We start from the raw sequence: 17735 nt of genomic DNA on the forward strand, positions 1-17735 counted from the left end.
CACTTTCCCGCCCTTTTTTCCTGTCAAAATATCACCGCTGGCCGACCCGCTGGCTTGAGTGTGTTCCACGTGATTACACTGATTTCGCCTGCTGAACTTTGAAGTTCTCCATCTTTGCTAGCTGAGTTTGTTAGCTTTTCGCTTTCTCTGAGGTCTTTGTCTCTTTTTATCCTACATTATGGAAAACAACAGACGCTTCTTTGTAGGTAAGTTGAAGTATGTCTATTTTTTCACTGCAAGAAACTGGCTTAAAACACCGTGGTACGATCTAGAAGTCGCCTGTGATGCAAAAACACAGCTCCATGCTTGACGTACTGATCTGCCTTAGCCACAGTTTGTAACAGCTGTTTCTATTTTTCTCGTAACTTTGCCGTCGTTGTGAGCTGTTTTATTCGTTCGGTCATGTTGTATCTTAATTTCTATCTGTTTTGCTTCGCTGGCCAAATCTTTTCGCTGTTTTGTTTTAAGCTGTCACACTACACTTGGAAATTAAAGGTGACAAATACTTGGAGACGAAATCTGTCATGATCTTTTTAGTCCAGTCATTTTATGAAGAAAATTCGGTCAACCTGCCACTAATTGCAACAGAAGGTATTCCAACGGTTTTAGACTCAGAAATGTATCCTTAATAACATACCAAAAGTCCCAAAAAATCCCATTTGGGGAAGTTACCAAAAAACGGGATTAATTACGAAGCTCTGAGAACCGTTTTACGACGGCATGGGAACGAGGCTGACTTATGCATTTTTTATAACGCGCGTGTAAAGATCTTAAACTTAAGAAAATGCAATGAAATTTCGTGTTTAAATGTTCAATTTAATGTGTTCCTAATACTTAAAGTAACAGAAGATATTGTTTTGTTGAAGAAAAGAAAAGCTGTATTAGCAAAACGCTTAATATATTGGTGAAACTTTTAATTTTGCTTTTTTGGGTAGAGTGTTGTTTTGTTTTTGTTTTCAAGTTTACACTTGCCGAATTGATTTCGTTTATGTTAAAAAAATTAATTTAATTTAAATATGTTGAACATTATTGTGGGAAAATAAAACGTTGCGGGTTCACTAGAAATAAAACGTTGCGGGTTCACTAGAAGTCGGTCTTCAGGTCTTGCAGGAGCTGGCGCCTTCGCGGTTACACATGTACATTTGTGAGTGTTTGTGCTTGCCTTGCACGTTTGTAATATTTCCGTCGAGAAAAATGGCTAGAAGACGTGATTCTGCAATATTCAGTTCTGGTAAGACACACTCAAGAGTACCTACAATATTTTTTAGTTCTTATGACAGTAAATTGAATTAAGTGCACTTTTCGATCAATCCTTCTTCACACTAAACATGTGTCTTCGGAAAGAGTCGACCTGTATGAATAAATAAAACATGCACAAACACCGAGATCATTACAAAGGATACAGACGCGTAAAGCCGATTAATTGCGATTCTTTAGAAAAAGACATTGTACACTTGCGGAATATTTTCAATCAGATTTCTGGTGTTTATGCGACGGAAAAACATGCAAGAACACATCACGTGTCCAGTGTACGAGATTCTGATGTCAAATATTCTTACAAAGTATTTTCGTAAAAACAAAGTAATTTGATAAACATTTCTCAATTAAAAACTTTAGATATCAAAGCCATTAGTTAACTACAACAAGGTAGGGGTTGCAGCTGTGCTGAAAAGCGCCCAGCCACCACGTTTTATTTTCCCGTACAATTTGTGGTCAGTAATTATTTTTCCCGCGAAACTCCCAACCGGATTGAATTCCGCGGGAAATTGCATACAGACAAATATAAATAGAAAAATTAGAAAGAAGCAGTACGACTTCTTGCATAATCATGTCGTTAAACCTGTGCTAGCTAAATTGTCTGCCCCAAAAAATAAATTTCTGATTGTTTTTTTTTTTTTTGGTTTGTGTTTTGTTTTTTTACACAAATTTTTTTCGAAAAACATAATATTTTCTAGCATATTTCATTGAACAAAAATTGCATCGAAAATCGCGACAAGGTCTATTAAGTATGCTTGGTACATTCCAAGTTGCATCCTAATTATTTTTTAGACCATCAAGAATCCTAAAATGGATGACGAAATCACTTGCGCAATTTGCCAAAAATCACTTGATAACGTAAAAGACGTCGTAACTCTTCGTGAGAAGGGAAGGGAGGGTATTAACCGGGCAAGCACAAAGCGCTATGACATCATTCAACCTGCTACGGTCAAAAGGTACACCAAACATACCGCCGCACATACTGCCACCCAACTTACATCACCAGAGCTAAGAAACAGGAGAGTACCATTTCACAATTATCAAGTAGCCGCCGCTCTTTTGATCGCAAGACTGAAAAGTCCTTCAACTTTAAAACTGGCTGTTTATTCTGTGAAACGAAAGTTGATTTCGAGGAACCTGAAAAGAGAAGACAAGGGGATGTGTTCAGGGTGACAACCCTCGAAACTAAAGATACTGTGTAACAATCCTGTTCCGAAAGGAAAAATGAGTGGGCAGAAGTAGTACATGTTCATGATTTGCCAGCGGCCGATGCCATTTATCATCAGGCGTGCAGCGTGAACTTCAGGACCAAAAAGCAAATCCCAATGCTATTTGCCTCAGAACATCCTGGTCTTAAGAAAAGAAAAATTGGACGAATTTTACGAAAACCCGTCAAATCAGGTGCAAATCAGGTTCCAGGGGTTCCGGAACCCCCCTAAACGAAACCAGCTTTTGCACGCAGTTATAGAAAAGGAGGCTGCCGATACAAAGAAAACAACGCTTTTGAGTCTACACGATGGGTCGAAAGGCATGAAGCATACGAGGTATTTTTTGACACGTTACCTTCTATCGTCAAGACACTTGAGGACATCTCCCATGGACGACTGTTCCAAAACCAGTACAGCAACACTCCATGGAACTGGAATGGTGAGAGTCGAAATAAAGCGAGTTCGCTTTTAAATGCCGTATTGAGGTTTTCCTTTCTCATCACTCAAGTTACTGCTATGAAGTACTTATTGTTCGTAAAGCCCCTGAGCATTAGGCTACAGAAACACGACATTGATGTGTACGAGGCACACCGCAAAGTTGATGACCTCAAAGGCGACCTCAAGCTATCCTGAGAGCAGATTGGCACCCAGTTTTAACAATGGCTTGAGACAGCTGCTACTCTTGCAAGAAAAGTCGGCATCGAACCCTCTATTCCAAGGCCGACAGGAGCATCGCAGTAACGTGCGTGGGACGTGGAGGCAACGACGCCCGAAGAGTATTTCAAGAGGGCCCTTGCAATTCCCTTGCTAGATCACTTAGCTACCCAGAAGGACTACTGTCTCGATCAGCTCAAAGATGCACTTCAGTTTTATCGCCTCAGGTCACCGACCGTTGCGCCGAAAATAGCTGCAATCTTCACTACACAACGCGGTTAAAGCTCTGGCTAAATGCGAACATGATTTCTATCCCAACACTCACAAGCTGTTACGAATCCTCTGCACGCTAGTAACCTCTTCAGAATGCCAATCTTTTAGTACTCTACGCCGATTGTAGGCTTACTTACGGGCAACTATGTATAGTGAACGAGAGTTTTTCCTTGCTCTCATAAATATCCAGTATGACCAGGATGTTGATGTTGATGTTGTCATTGAAATTTTGCTCAAAAACACCCGCGACGCGTGTTTCTCGCTGACCTTCTGTCTACTGATTGAGAAATAATAACAGAATCCTAAAAAAAAAACTGTAAAAGAGCAGAACGTACTAGTTGACATGTCAAGAAATGCTTCTTCTAGTGACACGCGTATGCCTTATGAACGGCTGTATAATTGAACTTCCTTGAGTGACAGATTTCCGACGAGTTAGAAATTGAAACGTGCGTACGTACGTGTGAAATTTTCCTAGATAGTATTGCGAAAGCCTATTTTATTTTTGTCACACATATCTTGTTTATCAATATCATTGAAAACGAGTTGTACCTAGTAGCTGGGTACTGTTGGACGCCGTAATGAAATGTTATAGGATTTCTTTAGTACAGACCTTTCTGAGTGAAAATTTGAAATACTGTATGGCTTTGGGCTTAATTGAGCTTACACACGTATTAAGTAAAGTTATTTACAAGGTGAAAGTTCACAGAAGTATCTGAAGTAAAATTGATGAAATTTGGATGAATTGAGTGCATTTCTGGAGATAAATAAGCAGAATAAAACTAACTTCTGTTTTTTAGCCTCGTTTCCATGTTGCACCAAATCGGGAGTTATTAGTCATTAAAATTTTGACATGTTCCCGTGCTTGGATCCTTTGGGACTTTTAGTATGTTTATCTAGATACCATTCCTTAATGATTGGCGAAGAGAAACCTTCTGTTGCAATTAGTGGCAGGTCCAGCCACAAAATGACTGGACTATTTAGCATTTTTGGAGAGTTCATTCACAGTTAAAAGATTACAAAGGAGATGAAAGAAGAAGAAAAATGATTAAAAAAGGTCTGAAGTTGAAAAAAGGAGACGTAATCAGAAAATTACACCCGTTTTAAAATCTTGCCTAAATACAAACTTGACCGCGGCAACGTTCGTCCACGTGGTGAAATCAATGTGATATGTCACAGGTGAACTGTTTTCGTAAATCCCACCCACACTCTTTAATCTCCAAAGCAAAGCACTTTGTTCAGAAATGATATATGGTTAAAGCTGCTTGAAACTAATATGAATTAATGTTTAAAATAAAGGACATTGCCTCTTCCTCCAAACATTCTGCATTTTGTACTTGCTGTGAAATTATTCTTCCAAAATCCCCAACCTATCACTTTAAGGCCAGGTTTCAGTATGATCCTAGAGAATTGCAGGATCACAGAAATTGAAATTGTTTACATACTCAATCGCAAATGGTTGCAAAGAGCTTTGTTTCTTTATGATTGCAAAGGATTGCAGCAGAATTGGGTGAATGTGAACTATAGCTGTATAAGTTTCAATGTGCAATCATATGGAATCAGTGTTTTATGAAAAACATGTGATTGAAACTTGTTCAATTGTAGTTGACGTTCATACAATTCCACTGCCTTAAAAGTATGCCGTGTGAATATGTCTTCTGTGTTTGTTTGCGATCATTTGCAATCAATTTCAGATGACCACAGGATATACATGTAGAACATGGCTGTATCACCTGCAGTTGTCTCTGCAATCACAAAAATTTGTCTCATTGCAATTATTGTGGAATCTTAAGCAGTTGATTTTGGGATCATTTGCAATACATGTAATACAGAAACCAGGATCAAAGTTTGAAAGCATCATAACTTTCTGTTTGTGTTTGCAAAGAGCTTTGTTTCTTTATGTAGGAAATCTGTCTTTAAAAGTCACTAAAGAAGACCTTGCTCGTCACTTTGGTCTGGACACCACACCATACATTCGCTCCTCTTCATGGATTGAATTAGCAGTTGAACGCACTGGAACTTCACAAGGGTTTGGATTTATTAATGTTCCAGAACGTCTTGCTAGTAAGTCTTTAGTTGTTATCGGTACTTTATGGTCATCAACTGTTACGTCTGGTGGACTAAAAAACAAGCAACATACACTTTGCTTATACAGTTTTTTTTGTTCCATTCACACTTAAGAAGCATCCCAATGTTCAAAGTTGCTGTGAAATTCTGTGATAAATTTAGAAGGGGTTAAAATCCATTTGCATATTTGATGTGAAAATCATGCAAAGTGTGCTCAATGACATAGGATGGATGTCAAAAGCACTGTACTATTTGACACGTTTTCACCCATCAACTGCACATGTGCTTGTGTAAAAGGTTGTTGGGAAGAGCCTGGTTCTCTATTTGTCACTAAATCATACTGTGGTTGTGTTAAAAGGCAGCAACAGGCAGATTTACTGTTTATATTTGACATGATTTGAGTTGAAGCTGCCTTCTTTGCCTTAACATGTATTTTCAGTTGAATTTTATAAATGAAAACCTTCCCAGGCTGCCGCCTATCTTGGCTATCACTGAAACCTTGACATGAGTTTGCAAACTGAATACATTCTCTGTACCACCAAAGGGTGGCCCTATTTTTTCTTCAAGCTAATACCTATAATAGGTTGTTAATTTTCAAGTTTGATTGATTTCCAGGCCATTTGCTTCAGCTAAATGGAACCAAGCTTTACGACAAAGTCATCAGAGTTGAACCAGCGAGGAACTCTAGAGGTGGCAAGGGCGGCAGAGTTTCCATTCCATCAATGCTTCCTCCCTCATATGTTATGCCAATTCCTCAGCTTGCTAATTACGGCTATGGGGGCAACCAGAATCAAAAGGGTTGGAGGAACAGACGACGCCCTCAAGGCCCTAGTGATATTGTGAAAGTACCTGAGGATAAGATGCTGCAGCTTATTGATGTGGGCGTCAATCTGCCTAACAAAGCGTAAGTTGATGAAAAAGAAAGGTGATGGATGCTAACCCTTTAAGCCTCCATATTGACTTGTAGATCCTTGTCACTGTTCTTCAAGTGTTTCTTAAAAAAAATGGTTTCAATATTGGCTTCAACATGCGTTCAACACTTTGTTGATTGAACCAAATGTTGGGGGCGTTTAAACAGGCCATTCAACATTGTTGAAAGGGTAAAAAACATTTAGAAAACTTGTTGAGTCAAGTTTAACTTTGATTCAACATCCATTGAACATGTCCTTTGTTCTTGAAAATGTTGAATTGCATTGGAAACATTTGAACACTTTGTTACGCGGGATGCCCTGAGGGGGCATACCGTGTCTAAAAACGGGTCGATTTCTTTTTTTTTTTTTCTTCGTCGTAGCTACAAATGTGTACATTAATTTATTCATTAAACTCACCCCTGTCCTACTCGGGGTGTATTGTTCTGATTGTCTTCAATAGAAGCAGGCCAATCAAAATCCACTCTTCTCGCTTACATCGCGAGGGAGGGGACTCACTCACCCCTACCTGTGTGACGTCAACGCATCATTTGATATATTTATTAAAAACAGATTAAATTTGGCGCCATATTGTTAACATGTTCTGGACTCAAGTGTGCCTTTTATAAACGGAAATTTCACCATTTTGAAGCGGTGAATCGAAAGAATAACTTCTAAGAAGCACTCGACATCTAAAACGGTGGAAATTGGAGAGTTCCTGGCGAAGGAATCGTGCTTTCTTTGACAGTCTTAGACCACAACGCGAGACTGAAAAGAGGTCATTGAGAAGCTTACGTTATCGCAATGGAATTCCCGCAATTTCCCTTGAAACCCTGAGTAGCGTAACACAAGGGAAACAACGTAACGCAATCGTCGTGACTCAAACTATTCCATTAGCAAGGATAGTTTTATCAATCGGCGAAGCATACAGTTGGAATAAAAGAATCAGCCCCAGCATCTTGCGTAATGCCAGTATAGCAGGCATCTTGTTAATCCAACATTTGCCCAACATCTGTACAACTTTTGTTAACAAATGTTGGTCAAATGTTGAAACCGTTTAAACAGGCCTTTATGATTCAGATTGGGAGAATTTGTTTGAACATGATGTCATTTTATCTTCGGTGGTCATTCCCTTTTTCTCCTGGTCACTACTAAATTTAAAGGGTTAAACGTGGTTAATAAGATCAATAGACTGGAAGGTGCTTGAAAACAAGAGTTACTAAACATATTAGAAACACAAAAGCCTTTAAAAGGTTCCAACATTGCAACACATGCATGGCTGAATGACCACTCCATTGACTTCAACAGGGCTCACGTAATCAACAAGGGAAACTTCTGTGTTAGAAAAACCCTTGAATCCTGGCATACAGCAATCACAAATAAAGCAGACGATAATGCGTAACAATTACCAAGACAATACTCTATTTTATTATGAACTTCAGTTTAGCATTTAATTCCCACAATGAATTTTTCTGGTTTTTATTATAAGTTTTCTTTTTCACACTCTTAGCTGTATATATTTCACGTTCACGCTTTTTATTCATCACTTGTCTAAGATTACAGACTGGCAATTGAAAGCTCATTTTAACCTTTTTAACTTTTAACCAGAGAAGGCATTAAAATATAAAGACTGTATTTGGTTGGTCACAAGTATGAGACTACAGGGAAAAAATTTCACTCCCCTGACAATGACATGCTCTGTACTCTAAGTTGCATGAAGACTCCCAGTGAGTCTTGTTAATTGCTAGGTTTATCCGTGACATGCAACATTTATTTGCCCTGGGGCTCGTTTCTCGAAAGTCCCGCTAACTTACCGGGCCCGATAAGTGTCTTTGGTGAAAAATGTTACTTATCAGAAGTCATTTTTTGTCAGCTTTGAATACTAAATTTCAAAATCTTATAATTCTATAAACACATTAACCAAGTACTGTGTCCGTAATCACTGTGTAATCAGCGAAAAAAAAACATTTAAGAATATACTTACCGGGCCCGGTAAGTTACGGGACTTTGGAGAAACAAGCCCCTGGATGCTGAGAGAAGAATTGCCAACAAAAGCATCCAGAGAAGCACTTTCCACTTTTCTTTGCTTGCAATTCTTGTTCTACTGTCAGAATTAATTCTAAGATGTTTGTGCGAAAAGCCTCCCTTGCACTCCTTTTTGATAGGGATGTACATGTGAATAATAAGTGAATGGTGGAAAACAGCTACATGTACATGAAACCTTATTTTTCGTCTGATGTAGAGGTGGTGTCTGGTAAAAAACATGTAAACTCTTGTGACCTCAAATTTTCTGCCTGTGGTCAACATTATTGGAAATAAGCTACAATGTACACCTTGCTGGAAACAAGTTCTTTAAAACCAATAGTTTTCATTTGATTTTCTTATTTTAACTGGCTTTTTTTTTCCTGGGTTTGTCTGTACTTTCTCAGGTTTGGTAGAGATATCAGAAATGTAATTGAGCAGGCAGAAGTTGTGGGAATCAAGCAAATGATTCTCACAGGAAACACCCTTCAGATGAGTCAGTCAGCCGTTCTTCAAGCCAAGGCGCATCCTCGAGTGCTTTATGCTTCTGTGGGAGTTCATCCACATTTTACGGAAAAGGAGTGGAGTGACAAGACAGCTAGTGAGATTGAGGAATTAGCTAAAGACCCTGTCGTTGTGGCCATTGGTGAAGTTGGTTTGGACTTTCACAGGAATTATTCAGATGAGAAGGCGCAGGTTGATGCATTCACTAAACAAGTAAGCAATTTGTAAATTTACAAGTAGTTGTATTTTGCTGAATGCTCATCTCAAACTTAAACTTAAACTTATCTCAAATGTACCAGTACAACATCATGGAAGGTGCATAATTTTGTGTCGTTCCGTATGTCCGCGTTTAAAAATTCACCTTTTCGTTTTTGAATTTTCTGGGAGAGATGTTTTGGTTCAAATATTTTCAAAACCAGCATTTCCTAATTTTAATAGAAAGTGTCCCCAATTAGTACTTGGTTTCAATAAACTAAATTTGTTCCAGACAATATCCATACTCCTCCCACAGAACGTTTTTTGTTTTGCATCCTCCTCCCCCCTCCCCAAACCAGGAAATTCTAGTTTGGCTTCATACTTTGCTTGTAAAATTATGGTTTCTAAGACCCACCCTCTACCCCTAGGAATTTCTGATAACCTTCCATGGGGTGGGTATGGATTTTTGTCTTGGCAGTTGATTAATCCAGGGCCCCTCTGGATATCAGCCTTCTTGCTGAATGGACCATCCTGGTAAAATAAAGTTTACCTTACCTTACCTTATTACTGGATTTTTCACATGGTAAAAATTGTTTTGCAGCTGAGGTGATTCCAGTTTTCCCTGCACATGTACTGGTGATAATTTTGGCATCTTTTCTTGTAATCTTGCTTTTCATGTAATTGTGCAGTCTTGCCAGATGAAAATAGTGCAAAATTAATTAAAAGCAAGTAGTACAGAGAATGTAGACATTGATTTTGGAACTTTACAATGTTTTGTGTCAGGTTGAGATCGCTTGTTTAGCTCAGAAGCCACTCTTGGCTCATGAGCGAGCTTCGCATCAGAAATTTATTGAAGTGCTGAGCCAGTTTAGTGGCAGGTTACCTACAATCGTAATCCACTGTTTCACTGGTAACGTCTCTGAAATGAGTGCGTATGTTGCAATGGGATTCTACATTGGAATTTGTGGCTTCATTTGCAAAGGTCAGTTGAGATATTATCAAAGGGTAACGAATGTAACCAATTAATAGTAATATAATTTATTCTAGTCATTTGCAGTCCATAACTGAACTCCTGACCGATTGCAATTCAAGGATTGATAATATTAATAATCATAATAGAGAAATCTTGATTATAGACTATTATTTCTTCGTTACAAAGTTCTTGAATCTTTTAGTCCTGATTGGTTTTGGTTACTTGGTTATACCTGACCTCAGGTTGTACTGGCCAGTGGATTGTACTTGTTTTGGTGTATAAGATTGTAATTGCAGTGAACTTCATTGTAAATGGACACAGGGCTTGATTTTTGCAAAGGCATTTTTTGGAGGAGTGTTGTTAGTATTAAGTTCTTAGAATGGGTAGCTGGGCCTTGTAAAGACTTGCTCGCAAATTTTCTCAAGTTGAACGGTTGCTTGAAGTGTTTACTGAAATCAACACATCACTCTTGTTTTTCATTCAGAAACCCCCGGTAAAGCATTACGAGATGCTCTCAAAGAAGGTGTCCTGCCACTGGACAGAATTCTCCTTGAAAGTGATGCCCCTTACATGATCCCCAATGCCCCAGAAAAGGAGCTGGATGATGTTTGCAAGTCTCTACTCAAGAGATGCCAGCCAGGACGAAATGAGCCCTGTACTTTGCCAATAGTGGCCCATACTGTTGCAAAATGCCTCGGAGTTGATGCAGAAGAAGTGGCACGAGCCTCTGCGGAAAATGCTAGGCGAGTTTTTGATTTGAAGCCACCAGTTCCTCCTGCCCAACCAGCACCTCAAGCTGCTAAAGACTCGGAATGAGTAATTTGTATTTAGTTGTATTGGAAACGGTTTATTAATATATATTTTATGGACACTCGAGGTCAGTTAATGCTTCAACAGCAGCAGAAAAAATGGAATGTGATTGTTGCTGGCATTTCCAGTTAAAATAATTAACAGTTTTGGTTTTTTTTTTTTTTTTTTTTTTTTTCGAGCCTGTAGTTGGATGAAATTAAATTTGTTTTGTTTTGTTAGTTGTAGGTTTTATTAAATCACTGTGGAAAAACTGTGGGAAAAGATATTTTCAATGATTCTTTGAGATTTGAAAAATGTTGTCTAAAGGAAAAAAAGACCATTTTTCATTTAGTTATTTTCATAGAAACACAAGTATTCCTGACCGCTTTTATTGTCTTATTTCTTTCAAAGTAGATGTTTAACTTTATTGGATATTATTTGGCACCGAATGGTGCCAATTTAATTAAGATCCAAGATGATAAAGCAGATCCATAATGTTTTCAAAAACATATTTTACGTTGTGTTCCAAAAGAAAAACATTTGACTGTGCTTCAAAGTTAAAGTTCTTTCCCAATGCGAACAGTGCAAAGTGGAAAAATTTTCCAGCTTTCTTTTGGCTCGTAATCCTGATGAGACCTAATGCTAATAAAAACCGATAATTTGTTAATTAAAATGAAGCTTATTGATGGCATGCAAAGTTGTATAGTAGGAAACAAAATGAAGGTAGTCGAGAAGACTAAAAAAAGGTTAGTTGGAAGCAAAGAAGTTTGAGTTATATTAAGCAAAATGCTAAAGAACATAAAACATAGTTTAATTATTGTTAGAATAAAATGATGACTGTTTAAATTTGTTGGGAAAAATTTAGTAGGAGTTGAAATCTTGTTGATGTGAGTAGCAATGTCTACATTTGAACAGTGCATACATGAATCAATAGCCACCAATCTTTTCAGTCTTAATGGGGACTTTTTTTAGGCAAGCTGCTTTTAAAATGCCTTGTTTTTTGCAGTTATTTATTCTTACTGTCTACCTTCAAACTATTGTAATATATTCAGGTTTTGTAGCAAGGCATTTTTGCCTGGGACTTGACTCTTCAGTGTTGGTACATAAAAGCAACTTTTTTCCAGTATTCTTTAGAAAATTTATTATTTTGCACGAAGGTTGTTTGTTTCAAATTATACGTGGCGACAACAGTTCAACTATACTTTACCGTGCTACGTTACTGCATGTTGTGTAGTCTCTTTCACCAAAGTAATGTTAAGCTATGCATTTCATGATATTGATTTCTTGGACCAGTAACTGTTGATGTGGAAGCCATACATTCAACTGCACACCAATATTATTTGAAATATATCTCTAATGGTGCGTTAGCTTAATAAATTAAAAATTTGATTACCATGTTAACCGTTACTGTTTCAGAGTTAAAATGTAAAAGGTTTGTAAAGTTGCAATTTATTGATATAATTATATTGTTATTGAAACGCATTTTCCGTGTTGTTATGATTTCTGTCCTGATGAGCTTGTAAATGTTGTTGCTGTTATTAGCTAAAAAGGTTAGTAATCAACCTTTTAGTAAGGGGCTGTTAACATGGGGTGGAGGAAGATCCTAGAAGGTGGATCAGCCTAGCATTGTATGTTTTCTGTATATTTCAGTTTACATGCAAAAAGTCGACTTGGCCCTAGTGCTAGGATCTTTCTAGCGATAGGATCTTCCTAGCTGAGAGATAGGAAGATCCTAGCCCCATGTAAACTACCTTCCCTTAGAAGATCCTAGTGCTAGGAACATAAAAGAACAAACGTGGCAGCAGCCAGGCTTCAGCTGCTAAAGGCTGACAATTAAATCCATGAGTTGTTTACCATTTACAAATACATTCCGGTTTAACCTGTTTCATTTACCTTAAGAAACTTAACTTCGGTTGGGACACATATTTGGTTCCACTCTGAAAGCCAAATGTATGAAACGGTTTAGACACAAAGACCCAAAACAGGAAAATGGGACTAACTTTTCAAAAGTTTTGTTTCTCGCAGAAATTTTCCACTGGGATGACCTAAGAAGTCATGTTCCATTTACAGTCTAACCTGAAATTCCAGAAATATTTTTGTAAATATTTTGTAAACATTTTGTAAACAGCCATAGCATGATCTCCCGTGCAAAACAACTCGAGGTGACTTGTTTCTTATCATGTGGTAATTTTTTCGTTTATCAATCATCAGGCCTAATTTAAGGTCGTCACACGAGGGGACAAGTCCCCAGGACTCTCTTGGAGGGACTAGCCCTAATGTGTGAACTACCCTCTGGAGTGTTTCCATTGCACATGAACAGGAATGATTTCGAAAAGCAGCCCCAAGATCCGTCCCACTGGTACAAATAGTGTGTGTTGAAACAGGTAAAATGCTGCATCCTATGATCCCCCTCTCAAGAGGGATTACTTAAAATTATAGAGAGGAACAACAGCTCTCTTAATTTACTGGGGAAGTGTTTGCATTCGTTCCTGTACACCACCTTCCTTACCAACCAAACTAAATTGTGCAGTTTCATTGAAAAAATGCACTTTAGCCTTTAATCACTTAATCAGTGTTTATTAATTGATGGTACAATTTACTTCTTGTTTTTTTTCTAAATATTTGCGATGATAGTACTATGTGTTCTTGAACAATGTTAACAACATTCAATAACTCCTGTTTTTTTTTTTTTTTCATATAATATTGTTGAGAAAATGCCCCGTAAACTGAAAAACAAATAGGAGATTATAAGTCCCTTATAAAGATGTCCAATGATCATTTGGTTGCATTTCTCATGATGTTAAAATGTTTAAATACTATTGTTATTTAACAATCATCTGTTGGAAATAAGGCAAGAGATTTTGTCTTTGTAAATATTCGTGATTAATTTCAAATGACTGTTATCCAGTGAAAAATAATTTGTTAAAAAAAGGTATAAAGAAACCACTGAAGAAACTTAAGTACCTATCCAAGGTGAAAATGACACAAGCAGGCAATCTGCTGGAAACTGAAATCCAAAGGTCAAACGTAAGATGTTCAAATAAATGGTACTTTGGTAAATTAAACTTCAGCGGAACTTGTGTTTTTGTCTTCGTTTCTTGGTGGGCAGTTCTCTAGAAGGGTTCCATAGCTTGTTGAATACTCATGTTCAATGGTGGGGAATTCACAGCAAAACCCTTTAAATAAGGACAAAATGAGAAATTCAATTAGATGTTAAAAGCGGCTGGGACCCAGGAGAAAAATTGGAATTTGTTAGGAAAGGGACAGGACAGGAAGTATGAACATCCTCACCCCACCCCCTTTACAGAAACACCCTTCACCCCTCTCCCATTACTAGAAAAAGTATGTATTATGTAGAATTTAGTCCACAGACTGTCAACCGTATTCCCAGGGTCCTCTCTTTTTCTTGGGAGAAAGGGAGAGGACCCTGGGAACGAGGACCTGGCTCCAAGGAGTGGATGGTGGGGAGGGAGGAAGGAATGATGCTGTAAACAAGGCTGTAGGTAAGTTCTGGAGTCTACTTGACTCAAATCACCATATATGGAGTGCAACTGAAAAATACCTGGACTGGTTTTAAAAGCCCCATTAAGCTGATCCTGACTAATCCATGAGGATAAGATTTTTGTTTCTCAGTTTTGTCTTTGACTTTTCTTCACACCATTAGCTTTAAATTAGCCTTTAAAACATTTTTAACGATCAAGATGAAAACCTCGATTAACATTAAACCGTGGATTAGCGTTAATCGGCTTTCGAACAACCCGGCCAAGGACTATTGTTAATAAAATTATTATAGTGCAATTACTGTTACCGGGGTCACTTAAACAAAACTGGCCAATCAGATTGCAGGACAAGAACAGTGAATTTCAACCAGAGCCGATTGAACCAATCATGAGTAGATGGAAAACAACAGTTAAAACCCAAAATGTTGGAATTATTCACTGTTCATATCATAATGTGATCTGGTACGGCCAGTTTTAACAAGCTGGACTCATTTCCTGACAAAATCGACCCAATTTAGTTCAGTTTAAAAGGCTTATGTATGCAAATTATGATGACTAAGAACTACTATGCACCTGGCTTGTTACTTGACGATAAGTAGTAGGGAAGTTCAGGAACATGTTAGGCTGATCTGCCAGCGGTACCATCATTCTAGGAAGGGCAGTGGAACCAACCGTGATGTTGGGTGGGGCCATGGGACTAAAATTCCGCATCCGCGGGGAGCAGCCCACGCAACCACGAGGATGAAGGGAGTTGGCAAAGTCAGAGCAGTCTGGAAAAAGCCGCGGCTTTTTTGGAGGTATATTCGCGGGACCATATTCCACATTTGAAATTTCTCCTGGGTTGAAGGCGTCCGGAATTGTAAATGACGGTTCTGCTTGCATTTGCACTGAGAAGAGAAAAAAATAAGGCAAATCAGTCTAACATGGCCTAAGGTATCATAAATCTTTCAGAACAAGTTCAATTTGCTACCAAATAACCTTTTTAGAATGCTGAAAGATCTTTCAGATAATAATCCGCTATTAAATGTTACCTAAAAACGCTTTCCAAGAAATTCACATTCCGCTGCGCGCGCGTTTTTCATATCTTGTTTATTTCTTCTAAATCTTTTATTTTTTTTAAATTTCCCGATCTAATCCCCTTGCCGCTAAAAAAAAAAAGAATTAAAACAGCTCGATTTAAATATTCGAAGTTTTCAGTTTGACCCCAACATTATTTGACAAGACGAAGACGAGAATCAGCTACTCATTTGTCACATTGTATCAAAACATGTTTTTGCAAAAAAAAGGTGACCACTCCTCACTTGACATGGGCAGATTAGCTAATGGTACCTTGTGTTTCCTTTACACCAGTCAATATAAAAAGATTTGAACATTCTCGGAACAAACAGTCTTTAAAAAGTGATGTGATTATGTTTTTTATTAAGCCTAAGCATGCATGTTTAAGCTTAAGCTTAAGCTTACCTTTTCCTTGCAAAGACGAAGTCGGCAAAAATTCTCTGATCATTGGCTCGATCACAATTCCGCCATCATTTCTCTTCTTTGTCTCTTCAAGTTTCCGCTTGCCAGGGCGTTTCTTTCTTGAGGATTTGCTACGAGGATCAGTCTGTGGACTGTCCGGTTTCACTACCACCTGTACAAGCCTTCTTTGCATGATCAAAATACAATGCTTGCAGTTGCAGAGTTTGTACTGGCAGAGATTTCTGTGGCCTTTCAACGGAACACCATAAATTCCGTGATTTCGACAACGAGAGCAAGTAGGCGGCTTGCGGGAAGAAGCTGATGTCATGTTCGAATTGGACTTGGAAAGCATCGCTAAGAACTTCCAGTTATTGTAATGAAGGCGATCAAGTCAGACAAAACTGAACCGTTCCCAAGTTGCATCAATATTTGATTGACAGGTTGCAACGGCTGTTTCTATTTAAGGTTCCCGTTGTTTTTCACAATATGTTTACTAAAAAAGCACCATTTTAACCATTTAAACCAACATATGGGATCTATATGAATGATAGCACTGCTATATGAACTGTTTCAGAGTTATAGTTAAAAATAACTTCCTCAAGGCTGCACTTGTATGAAAATTTTAAGAGTTTGAAAACAACTCCTTATTTGGCAAAAAAGCCATTTCAAGTTGTACAAATTTGTTATTTTCTTTGCTGAACAACCGTTGAACTTTTTAACGATTTATTTAGAAGTCATAAAGCTAAGTTAAGCCATTAAGCCGTGGCCTTCGCTAAAGATTCCAATCCAGTAAGCTAGACGAATGTCCGAGTGGCGTAAACAAAAGACATACAGACTGAAAATGCGACATCAGTCACGTCAGTCTGTTTCCTCACAGCAACATGTTGTTTTCATTTTTGTGATTTGCAAAGATAACGAAAACTTCAAACTAACGCATTCAATTTTGGACACTAGCCAATTCCCCTATGCCAGGGCCGAAGGGAAGTCTAACTCCGGAAGATGAGCTGCATGGGTTGCGTCCCCCCTGCTTAAGTTTTCTCCTCACAGGGGGAGGGGAGTGTACAGGCGGGGCACGTGCAGGTGTTACTTCTACCGGTTGGAATCGCAGTTGGAAGCAGCTTTGACATTCGCTTTATGGAAAAAGGGACTTACATTTTACGGTACGAAACTAGAAAATATAATCAGAGATGACATCGGATGTGAGCAAGACTGACTACGGTGTCAAGTCCAATGTAACTTTTTGCACTGCTTGCACTTCCATTCTGTTTTAGGGAGTGTTCATTATTTATGGGGAGGGAGGGGGGGGGGCTGGCAAATGGGAGGGGGGCAAGCGAAGTTTACTCCCTTATTTAGGGGGGGTCAGAAAGGTTTTACTCTGGATTTGGGGGAAGAAGGGGGGGGGGGACAAAAAAGTTTGAAGGTTGATATCATTAGTTTTGGGTTTTTTTTTTTTAATTCTTCCAGAACCGCATGACATATAATGTACTTGTACCACAGTAAATCAAACCATAAGATACAACGATGCTAAAGAGTATTTCAAAATGTAATCTCACACCAATAGTTTACACAGCAAATGGGTTCCATTCAATGGACTGGCTAGTTAGATATGTTTGGATTTCACTGGCTGCACCAACAGGTAGGCCGCCCTCAGAAATAAATTGATCTAGGCCTTTCACTAGAACGGTTGGGTGAAGGCTGTCAGTGTTTTGCAGGCAAATCATGTCATCTGACAGTGGCAATATAACTTCTTCTGCACTTTCTCCAGTCAAGGACTCCACAACTGCAGCTTGGCAGTCTTTTTCTCTTTTCTTTCCTCTGTTTTGCCTTTCTCTTGGCCTCTTTCCGCCCCCTACTCACTCCACTTTTTTTGAGTGTCTGCCAGTTGCTCAAACACCCTCTTTAGCTGCCTTGTGGTATTTTCCAGACTAGT

General features: G+C 38.4%; 2 protein-coding genes and 1 long non-coding RNA gene across 5 annotated transcripts in view; 2 read left to right on the forward strand and 1 right to left on the reverse strand.

Annotated features, from left to right (window-relative positions):
- The window catches only part of LOC146469355 (uncharacterized), a 192036-nt gene that overhangs the window by 171510 nt on the left and 2791 nt on the right, over window positions 1-17735 (forward strand). The gene's annotated exons all lie outside the window — the stretch shown is intronic.
- Window positions 61-12329, forward strand: LOC146469364 (uncharacterized). Its single transcript, XM_085123396.1, has 6 exons — window positions 61-206; window positions 5295-5453; window positions 6072-6360; window positions 8794-9103; window positions 9869-10067; window positions 10543-12329. Exons 1-6 carry the CDS (start codon window positions 179-181, stop codon window positions 10872-10874), a joined length of 1317 nt encoding a protein of 438 aa, XP_084979522.1. The 5' UTR covers window positions 61-178; the 3' UTR covers window positions 10875-12329.
- Window positions 11841-16199, reverse strand: LOC146469365 (uncharacterized). Of its 3 annotated transcripts, XR_014867230.1 has the most exons (4): window positions 15809-16199; window positions 14921-15234; window positions 12256-14023; window positions 11841-12215 (listed from the first exon to the last, which is right to left on the reverse strand). XR_014867230.1 is itself a non-coding variant. In XM_085123408.1 (3 exons), exons 1-3 carry the CDS (start codon window positions 16155-16157, stop codon window positions 13961-13963), a joined length of 726 nt encoding a protein of 241 aa, XP_084979534.1. In that variant the 5' UTR covers window positions 16158-16199; the 3' UTR covers window positions 11841-13960. The 3 variants fall into 3 exon arrangements, 2 of the variants coding, with proteins under 2 accessions (XP_084979534.1, XP_084979535.1); XM_085123408.1 differs by having other exon boundaries at window positions 11841-14023; XM_085123409.1 differs by having other exon boundaries at window positions 11841-14023; window positions 14933-15234; window positions 15809-16197.

The sequence above is a fragment of the Pavona decussata genome, unplaced genomic scaffold (genome assembly GCF_977016875.1).
Source record: "Pavona decussata unplaced genomic scaffold, jaPavDecu1.1 SCAFFOLD_124, whole genome shotgun sequence".
In the NCBI taxonomy this organism is placed as follows: domain Eukaryota; kingdom Metazoa; phylum Cnidaria; class Anthozoa; order Scleractinia; family Agariciidae; genus Pavona; species Pavona decussata.